Source organism: Micromys minutus (assembly GCF_963924665.1).
Source record: "Micromys minutus genome assembly, chromosome: 1".
NCBI lineage: Eukaryota > Metazoa > Chordata > Mammalia > Rodentia > Muridae > Micromys > Micromys minutus.
Genome location: NC_137969.1, coordinates 142,485,810 through 142,500,701, shown reverse-complemented (window position 1 = coordinate 142,500,701; position 14,892 = coordinate 142,485,810). Strand labels below are relative to the sequence as shown.

The 14,892-nt window shown below is 40.8% G+C and overlaps 1 protein-coding gene across 3 annotated transcripts in view; it reads right to left on the bottom strand.

The window, feature by feature from the left end:
* Window positions 1–14,892, bottom strand: part of SLC4A4 (solute carrier family 4 member 4) — a 263,965-nt gene that overhangs the window by 48,010 nt on the left and 201,063 nt on the right. For all 3 annotated transcript variants that reach the window (XM_080926202.1, XM_080926204.1, XM_080926203.1), the window contains exons 14-15: window positions 9,046–9,116; window positions 1,284–1,475 (exon numbers count right to left, since the gene is read on the bottom strand). In XM_080926202.1, coding sequence (XP_080782328.1) covers window positions 1,284–1,475; window positions 9,046–9,116 — 263 coding nt within the window. The remainder of the gene's footprint in view (window positions 1–1,283; window positions 1,476–9,045; window positions 9,117–14,892) is intronic.

Here is a 14,892-nt window from a genome sequence, read left to right as displayed (position 1 = left end):
GGTGATTACAAGGGAAAAGCCACGATTCAATTCCGTGTGTGTGTGTGTGTGTGTGTGTGTGTGTGTGTGTGTGTGTGTGTGTGTGTGTCTGTGTGTGTGTGTGTGTGTGTGTGTGTGTGTGCATGTGTGTGTGTATACATCTGTTACTGCATTGTGTGCTTAAACAAAGACTGGCTCTGAGCCTGCCAAACACCAGTATATGAAGTCTATTTTTGCCATGGCACTGGGGTGGAAAGGGTGATTAGAAGCAAGTGCATCTTCGTGAAGACAAGTGGAGGGGGAGGAGGGAAGGGAGCAGGGTGGGGGAAGGGGATAACATTTCAAATGTAAGTACAGAGAGTATCTAATAAAAATAAATAAAAATAGAAGTTTTATTAAAATAATCACAGTAAGTAAACTCTTCCCTTATTTCTCTTCATGGAAAATGCTCATTTCTTGAGCTATTCACTTTTAGACATCCCACTAGCTCTTTCCTTATTCCTTGTTTTATAAGAAGGAATCAGAAAGCCCACAATTTCCCATGTGACAGTGGATATATAAAATTTCATTTTTATGGGATAAAAGAGGCTCTTGTCTACTAACATCTCCTCTACAACACATGGTGAAGCAGTTTCGTTAGGTCAACAGTCACTGATATAAATCATGTTTAATGCATCATATTACCTGGGACCATTGACCTCCTAAACAGCATGAAAACAGGAGTCATTCGGTTTCATTTGCCAGCTCTAAAAAATTGGCATTTAATAGCTAAATACTCTCAAAGAACAGTAGCTGTGAATGTAAGTCTCTCAAGCACACTAGTGTGGTAGAGGAAATCTATATAACCCAGTTACACTCTAGGTATTACAGCATTCAGTATTATGGGAAGCAAAGTTTGGCTCAAATGGCGACCATACCTTACACCAACCCTAGAGTATGACATACTTTTAGTCTATGCCCATAGACTGCATTCAAGAATTAAAATACACATATGGTCAATGACTGAGAAATTCTTCACCATCAAAACTCCTGGCAGATATAGAAAGTTTTTGTTTATAAACTCACACATGATGGATCTATGATCGAATTATGAAAGCAAATCTTTGGGAGGTTTCTTGAGGCAGGACCACCATCATATTAAATGTGCACGCACATGAGCAAGGATGAGAATGTAGTATTCAAACCTACAAAGTACTATCGGACACATTGAACTGCAGTCACCTTTTGTGTTTCATTTTGTAAAACTGCACTAGAGATGATACAGGGCAAATCTGACGAATGTTGTTTATCCGCACGTTACTTACGGTGGTTGGGAAATAGCGGCTGGTTTTGAATTTTTTCATAGCCATAGAGGAGGTGTAAGTGCCAAGGAAGAGGATGAAGGACATGAGAGTGATATCAGGCACAAAATCACAGTTGTTTCCCACAAGCCTTCCTCCGTATTTCATACACTCCTTCTTTGATAAATAGGCCCAGTCAAAGGTAGCATTATGGTACTGAAAAGAAAAGACGAACAGGTTTTGTTGTTGTTGGCTTTGTAGAGACTATTGACATCATCTAAAGCAGCTTTTCATACTTGATAAGCTCCAAATGGACTGCTCACAGAGCCACCTATAAAACAGTCCGAGATAACCGCTGCAGGATGTAACCTGACCAGGCCTTACTAGAGTAACAGAGGATAAAGAGGCCAGATTATGAAGAACACAATGAGAGGAGGTGGTGTGTTACACCGTTTGCTCCTCTACCTTAACAATCCTCCATTGTCCAACAGAGACAAACCACAGAGTCCTTCTTTCCTGCTGGCCTTCCTGTGGGTCAGCGGAGATATATTAATACCCTAAATCTCAAAATGGGAGACTTGAGAAACACCTTCATGGTTCGGAAAGTACTTGCTTGTGTTTGCTTCTAGACATGCTCACCTACCTTATGGCGCCACCAGTGCTTTGAAAGTTGTTGGAAGGTAACTAACCCTGACTTTCATAAGTAGGTAATGTCTTATCTTAATAAGTACATGCTACTGATGGAAGAAACACTATTATCAAAGTATGCATAGTCTCAGACTTCTCAGTGGCAAACCTAATACACCATGGTTTTTGTCTTGTCGACTACAGGTCAGCAGTAGGAACACTCTTGAGTAGGATGGCTGTGATGTCTTCATGCCCAGGCAGTCATGTGAGAGATCTACAGTCCCGTGTTCTATGATCTGAAGCACACAGGTTAGTTTTATGTGTGCTGCTGTCCTATTGTAGAGATTGAGCTTCTTCCTGGCAACCCCTCCTATTTTCTTTATCCAACACACAGCACATCTTCTTGCTAGTGACATGAGTAAACCCATGCACCCACACCCAGCTCCTACCCAGCCACAGCTGGCTACATTTTTGCAAGCCACCTTTTGTCATCTTACAGCCACTAAACAGTTACTGCATAGCATTAGCTACCTGCTTCTGCTCAAAAAGGGAACATCCCTGTGGGCCAAATTATATTTCAGAATTCTATACGAATCAGGTTGAGGCTAAATTTAGGTGAGACACATCTTCGTTCAGTTTCCCTGTCCTCAACTCTCTCTCTTACACTGTTTAAGACCACCCTCTTGACTAGTGACACGTGCCTGGATTGGAATCTGTTTCTAAAACAGTCAGCTTACTTTCCTTGTAGGATAACTGAAATTAATGGCCTCTAAGTTAAGAACCTCTTGCTAGAATGTAAGAATGTAGTCTGAAACCCTGAGTGATTTGAGCAGTTTCTCACCCTTAGTATCCAAGAGTACAGGAATGAAGGCTCCTCCTCTGCTTAATGGTTTTCTGTGACGAAGTTACTTGGTAACCCATCTCCTTATGTAAGAGGATTCCTATTTAGGCATTTCTTATGTTTAAGCTTTTTTCAGTAAAAATATGTTGGCTTTGCTGTACAAAGAGCATTTGTGGATACCGTGACAGAAATGACTGGTCCCTGAACATACATTTCCAGAACCTTCTCTGCCTAAATGAATGTCAATGGGATTAGTGGAAATGACTGGGTGTCTGAGAAAGTTTCTAAATACCTCATAGCTTGTGTCTTCGTGGGTTCCAACCTAAGAGGACATTGTATGATAATGAAAATTATTTGCAAATATCTTGCAAAGAAGTATGGGATGGTAGATTTCTCTTGCCCTTTGCAGGAAAGAGTTCTATGACACACCAAATAAACCAACCTCTTTTATATGCTGGAAATTCTCTTGGTATCTGTGGTCCAATCTGGCCAGAAAGGGAGGAGGTATTCATTGAGCTCAAAAGGTAATATCACTTGCAATATTTCCTGTTACCTCCAATTGTATACACTTGACCTGCTTAGCTGTTCTCTTATTGAACTCTGCAGGACGATTAATCACATCTTGGGTTGTTTTTCAGATTTCCACATATGGATGTGTTCAGGAGAATAGAGCTAACTTTAGACGTCATAATTGGTAATATGTTTCTTTGCTTTAAAATCACCAAAACAATCCCCTAATTTCAGATCAGCAATATAACATCAGCAGAGTCCTTCCCAATAGTTGGAATTTCCCCAGGGATGTAGGATACCCTGGAACAACTCCAACAGGAGTTTTTAACCATATCCTCACAAAGATTAATGTTCTGGCGAAAGTGGCACAGAGACAGACGTAAAAATAGGCAGCTTCGATTGCATCTATTCATTCAAAATGTCAATGCCAGCACGTTAAAAGTCTGTTATTGTTATCTGAAAATGACTAGCCACCAAACCCCACCTACAACCAAGGTCTCACCTATTAAAACTTTAGGTAGCTAGCATATATCTTCAAATAGGTAATCTTCCAAAAATAAAAAAGGTAAAGGTTATGGCTTTCCTAAAGCTTAAACTGTAGCTGACAACCAGTTTTCCTTAAACATGATAGAAAACCACATCTATATGTTTTGTGTTACTTCATATAAGCTGATGTTAAGTGAAGGTTACTTTCTTAAGACTCCAGATAGACTCCACATCATGAAGAATCCAGAGCCACTTTTACCTCCTGAGTTCAAGTCAGCATAGTCCCCTGTGGGTTAATTCAGGTGACCCAGGACTTCACTGCCACTATCTTTTCTCTTTGTGGTTTTATGATTTTGATCCTCATTTCTTATGCAAAATACTCTCTGGTCTTTGGGAACAGGGCAAATGGGAATATACTCTTGGAGATCTTAGCATTCTCATATTACTTCTTTTTCCTAAGATGATTATAACTCTGCATTAGTCATTACACTGCGGGCCGCCCTCCATGTTTAGTGCTCTGGGTTTGAAAGTCCTCCAAATGTTGTCTGAATCTAGGAGAGATGTCAAGGTTGAAGACATGAGCTACAAACTGCTGACTTGGGAGTAACAGCTCCACACAATTACAAATGTGCAGAGGGAAAATTTGTAGAGCAGCCAATGTGCCCACAGAGAGGTAGGAGACCACAAAAGGCTGTGGATGAGTGAGGAGGACCACTGAAAGAAACCATGACGGGTTGAGAAAAGCTACTACAGCAAGGACAGACATTTCAAAGGAATATATAGTAGCAAGGGATATTCTAGAAGACAAGTGCATTACAAGGTTGACAGGAGTCTCTCAGGGATAGTAAATGCAAGAGCAGTTCATGAGGGATAAGACAATAAATCCCACCAAACTCAACTACTTGTAGAGATAAAAAGAAAGGGGAATACTGGGAAAAGAAAAGTCATAAGAAGGACAAGGGAGACACAATACTGACTCTGAACTGAGGCTGCGTAAAAGCTTCAAGTGATGTTATAGAGACAGAGGACTTATAACAGGACAGTACACACAACAACATCAAGAAACAACAGAGTTCATGTTAAGGTATGGCGGGCACCACGGAGGTCTTCTTAACTGATTGACTGAATAAAAGCCTTCATCAAGTCTAGAATATATTATATATTAAAAGACGAATTGTGTCACTTGTCAACCCTCTGTCCAGAGGACAATGTTAAACTAAGCTTTCAATTTAAAATGACCAGGTAAAATGCCAGGTCCTCAGTTAACAGGCACGCTTAACAATGACTATTTTTAGTGATAGGACATTCTGTGCAATATTCAGAACATACACTAAAAATTATTCAATATTCATCTGGCATTCAAATGCAACTGAATATTCCATATATTGTTTGTTAGATCTGGCAAAGCGATTTCATTTAGTTTTGTGATATTTGAATAACAATGGCCAGTGGAAAATTAAAATAAGCTCCCATAGGGAAATCGAGAGTGCACTGGTTCCAAACATGTGAATGAACTTAGGTAAGTTTTAAAGGAGTAAAAAAAGATTAAAGAAATAGCAACAATATTTACAAGTTTTCTTAGAGAACTAAAGTGTTTGCTCAGAAATTACTTAGTAACACAAGGTGAGAAAGAACATGTAAGCACGCGGTTCAGATAGCAGGAGGGGAGGCAGTCTACTTCACTGGGTACAGAGAAATTCACACTGAGCCTGAGAGCAGTGCTTCCATCTCCAAGGGAAGGAAGGAAAACAGAACAAGGAAGCTAAGAAATAACAGGGAACAAAGCCAGTGGGTGACCAATTGGATGAGGTAAACGACATCATACAAAGAGGTAGTGAGATAAAGGTTTAAAGAAAAGAACAAGCAGCGGAAGATGTCAAAAAAGAACATCTCCTAAAAAGAGATGTGGGCTCATCTTTCTGCATCTCATTTTCAAGAGATTTACCCTGCTTATACTATGTGGATTTGCCTGCAATTCTTAAAAATATAAGAATTTGCTTAAAAAAATAAGCACTGTGCTATCTCCTCTCCAGAGAATGGGAAACGTGAGATAGAATAGACAAAGGTAGGAAATCATTGAGCCCAGGTGAGCTGCACATGGTGGCCCAGGTGGAATGCACATGGTGGCCCAGGTGGGATGCACATGGTGGTCCAGGTGGGATGCACATGGTGGCCCAGGTGACATGTACATGGTGGCCCAAGTGGCATTCACATGGTGGCCCAGGTGGGATGCACATGGTGGTCCAGGTGGGATGCACATGGTGGCCCAGGTGACATGCACATGGTGGCCCAGGTGACATGCACATGGAAGTCCGCTTTGTTCTTTGACTTTGGTGCATATCTGAAATTTTCTACAACATATTTTTAAAGTTGGAACATGTGCCTCTTTAAACATACTTAAGGACAGGATTTTTTTTCATCTGAACTATATGACTGCAATGGATCTTATTCCTGTGATTAACAGAATCTTCAGTGTAGAGATTGGTAATTCCACCAGGGAGTAGAACAAGTAACAAGTAAATAAATAATAAACATCTTCATCAGTGGGTCTCAGTCTGTGGGTTGTGACCTTTCTGGGGGTTGAACAACCCTTTCACTGGGTTGCCTAAGACCACCAAAAGACACAGAACTGTGATTCATAACAGTAGCAAAATTACAGTTATGAAGTAACAATAATAATAATTTTAGTTGGGATCAACATAACATGAGGAACTGCATTAAAGGGTTTCAGCAATAGAAAGGCTGAGAACTACTGGTCTACCCTCTTCTTCAATACACAAAGACTGGCAAAATATGTGCTTTTGATTGACAGAGCTACTATAGTTACAAGTTTAAGGAGAAGAAGCTGATCTCACTTAGGGCTTTTCTCACCTGGGCAAGTTATGTTTGTCTATTTTCAAATCTCACTTTATCATACACAGCATATATATAGTTCCTGTTTTTACAAAATGGTGAAGTTTAATGGTTATTCTGCTTGTGACTAAGAATGTATTTCTGAAAAGTTGAGACCACCGCTCCCAGACTGACATGAAAGCAAGCTGGGTAATTTGCAGAATCAGAGAGTTTAAAATCCACCAAAGATGAGGATGTTAAGAAATTTAAATAGACTAAACTCTGACATATTACAGGTACCTCATAGTAAAAGAGGCCCATGAGCAGCAGGTGCCCACTGAATTCTGTGACTTCTACAAAGACTAAGACATTTGCCCTCTGAAGGGCAGAATAACAGAAAAGCAACTGGTGATCTTTCTTGGCTCAGGAAGCTTGGATGTGAACAAGACAACAAACTACCCCATGGGTCTTTCTGAGACACAGGAAATGTTCTATGTCTTGAGAGTACATGCAAGACGCTGCTGCAAATCCCACCAAAATTACCACTTCAGAACTATGTATCAAAAGGATCCCTCTCCTGAACAAGGAAAGAGAGGAAGGTCTTGTGTAAGGAGCAAATGCTAAGCGATCCTTTCGGATACCTCTCAGGGATACTGATGTAAGATTTTGACATTGGACTCCTGCATCTTGATGCTGGAAGCCAGAGATCTGAGCACATTGAGGTAGTGTTCATCAGCTATGGTGCCTCTCAAAGCCCCCTTTCAATGACTACGTAAAGAATTTGTTTGCCAGGTGGAGAGAGAAACAACCAGCGATGTAAATGCAGCAGGAGAGAGGGTGATTCCAGTAACAAATGAGAGACTTGGAAATACTTCTCTTATCGTTAGGAAAGCCTTGGCAGTTCCTAGAATGGCCCCTGCCTGCTCTTTCACCTGAGTCATGCCTACTACAGAGGAGGAGAGCTTGCCTTCCTGCTAATGAGGATGAAGGGGCCCTAGGAGAGGAAGGCTCCCTGGACAGGGACTGCATGTCACCTTACTTACTGGACCTTCTGTCATAACTTAACCATGGATGAAAGAAAGAGGGAAATTAAGTCTCGGTGACTGTGTGTCCCAGAAAAAAGTCCAAGGGAGTAGAAACAGTGTGGCTCTGCAGAGAACTTGTGCTTCTCAGAAGCAATAGCTATCAATTTTATGCTTCTTGTCCCAGTAACAGGGGAACACGGGCCAGTGGGGATCAGATCTGGAGACAGTAACACTGGCTGTAAGCAGCTACTCTGTTCCTTGCTAGTTCTCTGCTGAACTGGCCCCCTGTTGTATCTCTGAGAGTAGGGAGCAATGTAAAAGTGAATGTACTTAATTTTTTCTTTTGTTTCAAATGAACTTAGGTTTTAATTGGCTTCCTTTTAAAGAACAAAAAGAATTTTAATTAAAAAATTTTAAAGCCTAGAAGGAAGCATTTCCTCATCTGTTTTAGGCAAGTCCTTCTGGGTTGGCTGGCAAAGAAATTAAACTGAATTCTTCCATAGTGATTTTCAACATGTGGATATGTTCTTACCTGATACCCCCTACATACACACAGAGCGAGCAAGAGGACAGACACACACACATGCAAACAGATACATACACACAAAGTATGAAACATAAAGAAGTAAAGACATAATGTTTGAAAATTCTAGTGGTAAGGATTGAAGTCAAAAAGTCTGAGAATACAAGAGCAAGAGAGAGATGGGGTGGGAGTGAAGGGTGTCGTGTGAGAACTGCCCAGGAACAACACAAACAGCATCTCTTTCAGAGATGCTGTGGGCACTGGCTGCATAATATCTGCAGAAGTGTTCTGGTCTCCTGAGAGATGGGCACTCTCTCAATACAAGGTATTATGCTTTCTGTCTTTGTAAATGAGAGATTGATATTCTTTGGTCAGCTTCCATATTTGGCATTGAAGGAACAATCAGAAGCCTGAGACAGCGTTTTCCTCATTTTCTTCAGTATAAAAGTTGTCTTCCAGCCTGTGACTATCCATGCAAAATGGCTCATTTTAAAAACTTGATTCCAGGACCTTAAAAGTCTCTGGTTACAAGCCATGGGAAAGAATGCTGTGTGGTGGGTACTCAGTCCTTTCTAAGTAATGGGGGAAGTGGCCTGGTCCGAGCGCCCTAAGTGAAGACAGTGCCATCCCTTCAGCCAGACAAGACCCTAGCCAGGACCGAGGCAGACAACTCTGGCTCTTGTTTTCCAACACTCTCTTGCCCTTGTGGAAACATTGCAAGGTCACAATACATAGCAGTTAGGTTTAAGAAGGTCTGAAAAGAACGAACGCTATGTGAATAAAGGCTGCTTTCACATTTCTTAAAGCAGATGAAACACTAAAACCTGGTGTCCTTTTTGTTACCTATATGGGCAACGGTGCTCAGCATTGCTAAATGAAGACCACATAGCAGCTTGCACACACTACAAACCGTGCAGGTAGTTTAAAGATCAAGTCACTTACCATGTCAGTAGAAGAAATGGTTGGCAGGTCCTCTGGGCCCAGTGTGGTATCATTAGATACGGAGAGATTAACTGTAAGAAAAGGACAATTTCTTAATATAAAAAATGAAATAGAAATAAAGTAAATACATAACAGCTTCTAAAACACAGAAGGGGTGAGAAAAATTTCACAACAGTGTGAGTATTGCAAGCATGTTCTTAGATGCTTGTTCTTAAATATGTTCTTAATAAAACAAACATGTTCTTAAATAAAACAAACCCTTCAGCAGATTTGTACGGCAGATATTAAAGAGATGACATTAAATTTTGATTGTGTTCACTGGTTTATCTCCAAGAAAAAGGAGAAGTGCAAGAAGTCTAACTGGAGAGAAAAGACACAGAGCCCAATCTTGGGAGCAGGTAATAAAACTCAGCATTTTATACTATCATTCCGTATCTAGTACATATTCAATATATATGCGTCTAAGGGCAATATTTACTGTCAATTATTAAGATGTTTCCTGAATTCAGGTACCATGAAGATTAACTAAGTATTAAGTGATTTAGAATGTTTAGAAAACTGAACTGTGCATGATAAAAATCTTTGCAAAATGTGTGAAAAAGTACTAAATGAACGACATAAACATAATGAGGATGAATATATATATATATATATATATATATATATACATAAACACATATATACACACATATATATACATATATATACACACATATGTATACACATATATAAACACACATATATACACATGCATACTCATATATATACACACACACATATATATATACACACAAATATATATAATCTTTAAAACATTTTCTTATAATGAGGCATCATATGTGGATTTAAGATGTGCCCTGCTGAATTTACTTTAGAAATGTTTCATTAGTTATTTTATGGGTCTAAAACTTAAAACTTAATATTTTAATTGAAACATTTCATTTTATCAGATAAACTCTTTTTTTCCCACACTGGCAGAAAGATTTGCCTCTTAAACTATTATGCAGAGAATATACATAATTAATGGCAATGTGAAAGAACACCTATTAAGCTTTTAACTGGGAATCATATTATTTATCCAACATTCAATTGAAAAATTGCTCTTTGGGCCTCCCCCATCCAGTGAAACACCAAACTATCATTTGGCTTCTGTACTTTAGAGCTTGTCTACGTGACCCTCTAAGGAGACGTGCACGGCTGTGTTTGAGAGTTGAAATATAGGATGGGAGACCCATGAGGACAGAGGCCCACAGGTTTTCACCATGTATCCCGGGCTTTACAATGTCTGAGTCTTAGCTCACAGGCACTTAAAGTGGTGATCCTCAGCCAAATAACTATGCTGGGGAAAAGGTGTTTCCCACTGCAAATGATTGACAGTAAATGCAGACAAAGAAAATTGACAGGAAAAAGACAAAGAAACTAAAGAAGAGGAAGACTGGTCCAGGTTCTAGTTTGGCTCAACAATAAAATCTATTCTGACCACTAAAGGCTGGGCTTGATGAGACTATTAGCCAGAAAGTGGCACCTACCACAGCTTCCCTAACATAAGCACATGGTATGTTTTCTTTTTTGTTTCATTACAAATCCCAGAGAGTCCAAGTAGGCTATAGAATGCTTGGCCTAAGCAAAACTAAAAGAGTCCTTAAAAAAATAATAGTGCAGTACTATTAACAAAGCTTGGTTTATAGCACCATTTTATTCTTGAAATAACAAATAACATCTTCGTACCCAGTTTGAATAGGTATGACCCCCATAGACTCTTGTGTTTGAATGCTTAGTTCATCGGGAGTGGCACTATTAGGAGGTGCGGCCTTGTTGGAGTAGGTATAGCCTTGTTGAAGGAAGTGTGTCACTGTATAGGTGGGTTTTTGTATTTGCATATAAGCTCAAGCTATACCCAGAGACACAGTTTCCTTCTGTTGCCTGTGAATCAAGACGTAGAACTCTTGGCTCCTCCAGCACCTGTCTCCCTACTGGCTGCCATGCTTCCTGTCATGATGATAATACACTGAACTTCTCAAACTGTAAGCCAGTCCTAATAACAGCCTTTATAACAGTTGCCTAGGTCATGGAGCCTCTTCGAAGCGCTGGACACCATAATTGAGACATCTTATAGTTAGTTCGTTCATCTTTAAAGCATGGTATAGGTCTCCCGACTGTCATATTAGAGTCGGTAGAGCATCTGTCTACCAAGTATAGATGCTGGATTTCAACTTCGGTGGTAGTTAAAGAACCAAAGTAGAAGGTGGTATATTGGAGGCAGAAGATCAGAAATCCAAGGTCATTGTACTGGCTGGTTTTGTGTCAACATGACACATACTGGAGTTACCACAAAGAAAGGAGCCTCAGTTGAGGAAATGCCTCCATGAGATCCAGCTGTAAGGCATTACTTAAACTAGTGATCAAGGGTGGAGGGCCCAGCCCATTGTGGGTGGTGCCATCCCTGGGCTGGTAGACCTGGGTTCTATAAGAAAGCAGGCTGAGCAAGCCAGGGGAAGCAAGCCAGTAAGTAACATCCTTCCATGGCCTCTGCATCAGCTCCTGCTTCCTGACCTGTTTGAGTTCCAGTCCTGACTTCCTCTGGTGATGAACAGCAATGTGGAAATGTAAGCTGAATAAACCCTTTCCTCCCCAACTTGTTTCTTGGTCATGATGTTTGTGCAGGAATAGAAACCCTGACTAAGACAGTCATTCTTGGCTATGTAGCAAATTTGAGGCCAGTCTGGGCTACACAAGGCTGTTTCAAACAATAGATAATAAATGAATGGATAAACAATAGATAATAAATAAATAAATAAATAAATAAATAAATAAATAAATAAATAAATAAATCGTTCTAGAACACTCCATAGGTAACCTTCCTCACATGATTTGAATATTGGGTAAGGCAAGCCACCTGAGAGATGTCTTCTCTAACTGCGCAGTCAGGAGGATCACCGGGATTTGGACCTTATTAGAGTCTGTATTCTTTTCCTTTCTACCAGCATTCCTACTCATCAATATCTAGCCATGATGCTAATGGACCGGGTACTCAAGGTAGGCAGGAAATCTCAGGCACTGTCCAATGTCTGGAAGGCTGCTGTTCCTCAGCTACCTTCTCAGTGCAGCATCACCAGCTTCCCAGGATGGGATGTTGAGAGTCTCTTTGCAACACACATCTCTGTGTTAACCAACAATGGTTAAAGAGTTGGGGGAAGAAATGTAAGACTATGTAAGACTCTAACTCTGTGGAATAATTATAAATAACACTGAAATGGAGCATCTGAACTTTCAGTAACTGCTCCCAAGTATCGGAAATATATAAACTCCACTCAATTATATTTCTTTATATTTTCAGTGTCTATCTGAGATAAACTAGTAAAGTCCTCTGCCTCTAGATGTCCTAGAAGGGTAGTATCTAGAGAACAGGATCTCTCTGCTTATTTTAACAATCATATATATATATATATGCATGTCTATAAATATACATTGGCAGGATTTGGTAGAATCCATAAATGAGATTAAAAGTAAATTTCTTTAGGCTCACTGATGAGAAAATGATCGATTACAGCTGGGCTCCTGATCTACAAGGGCCATTGGGCACCATTTAGATCCAGACAGAGTCTAAACACTTTGGCATCCAGTTGCAGACTGATCCATTTATAAGGCATCTGCAATATCCTTAATTAGGATTCTGAAAAGGTCAAAAGGAAAAGCCCAGACATGCTGCACTCTGTCTTCACTCTCAGCTCAGCATCCAGGCCTGGGGGGGTGGTTGCCGGGGGGGGGGGGTAGAGCAGGAAGGAAGAGTGCAGGGGGGTGTGCAGGCGGGGGGCGGGGGTGAGTACAACTCTTTGAGAGCCTGGCTAACTAAGGTCCAGCCAGTCACCGCCTGGTCAATCCATTCTACCCTATGCAGCCTCACAGGTTTACAGTTTTCCATTATTTGGATTTTCACGTTTTAGTCTTCCTTATCTCCTAATGTATCCAAGTTGAGCTGATCCTCTGGGACGGCTGTTAGAAAAAGACGTTTTAAAAGTGTGTCTGTCAGTTTTCAGTCTCAAGCTGGTTCTTTTTTCTCAGTGCTTCTGAAGCTGTCCAGAAAAAGAACCAGGAGCTACAGTGGCTTTGGCTGCAGGAAGGGACACTTGTCATTGTCAGCACACCTCCCACACAAGGTGACCCTCTTTATTCACGACAGGCCAGTGCCAAGGATCCACATGACCCTTCTTTATACACTATAGGGAATTACAGCAGGAAGAAGAGGAACAAGCTCAGGAGAGGCCATGTGGTCAGATGTGAGCAACAGCTGGTTACTGAGGGCAGGTCAGCTATTCGGGGCAACACAAAATCATACCAGAGAGGAGTGAAGCAGTCCCAGCCTAAATTTTCACTGTGCCATGTTCTGTTTTTTTTCCAATTTTATTGGATATTCTCTGTATTTACATTTCAAATGTTATACCTCCCCCCCCCCACCAACTCCCTTCCCTTCTCCCCCTCAACTTGCTTCCATGAAGCTGCTCCCTCTCCCAATCACCCTCCTGCCTCAGTCCCTTGGGTGGTTGATGTTGTTCTTCCCATGAAAGTGCAAACCTTTCAGCTCTTTTAGTCCTTTCTTTAGCTCCTTCTTTGGGGTCCCCATGTTTGGTCTGATGGTTAGCTGCAAACATCCTCCTCTGTATCTGTGTGACTCTGGGAGAGCCTCTGAGGAGACATCCATATCTGGTTCCTGCCAGTAAGCACTTCTTGACATCAGCAATAGTGTGTGGGTTTGGTGGCTGCATATGAGGTGGATCCCCAGGTGAGGCAGCTTCTGAATGATCTTTTCTTCAATCCCTGCTCCTCTATTTCCTAAGTACTTTTATCAAACCCTGGGCTTGAGCTTTCCTGTGACTAGCAAGTTAGTTAGCCTGACATCAGCAGCAAACACTCTTCCCACAAGTTTTCCTGAGATGCTGTGCTCCTTATTAAAGGGCAGAGTTACAGTGGATGTCCTCAGTGGAACACTTATCACTGTTTTTATCACTGTTTTATCACTGTTTCCAGAAAATGTCTCCTCCATGCCTACCCAGCATCGCATGCCCAATGTGCCACAGGCATTTGTCTAGAAAAACTTGTCCAAATACATGATGTATATACACACAAAGCTAGCTAGCGACTGTTCTCAGGTCTCAGCTAATCCAAACTCATCCCTGCCCTCTTCTCAGTCTCTACAAGCATCATGGGGAAGGAGCCTGGAAAGATAGCATTCTGGGCACCTGTGGCTTTCAAAGGAGCCACCATGAAAAGCCAGGTCATCAACTGTGCTGGTGAAGCACTGTTCCAAGAGCAAGTCCCAGGAAACCTGCAATGTAACTTAATCTTTCACGGTTTGCAATTACTTTATGATTTAAACCGACTTCATAAAAACAAAACAACAAAAAAAAAAAGGAATGACCTACAATAAAAGAGAAATCGCATTTAATATGGCACCATTCATGAAAGGTAAATGAGGATAACACTTCATTTCCTCGTTTTCTATACCTGGACTATGAGACACATACGGAGCACACCATTGGCCCACAGGACTCGCACGGAACTGTGTTCTTTTCAATAAACCCGTCTATTAGGCTAAAGCGAAGTTATGCTAAAAAATAAGAGTGAAATTTTGTCTTGGTGACAAGTACATCAGAGCATTCAGATGTCTCTTCATGCATGACTAAAATAAAGGCTAGGGAATAGAAAACACAGCTAATTCAGTGACTTGGCTTGGTCATATATTTTCACACCGGGAAAGAGGCCATTGTTTATACTGAGAGATTACAGACATCGATGCGTTCGATGTCTGAGAAAGAAATTTCTCCTCTTAATCACTATCCATTATTAAGG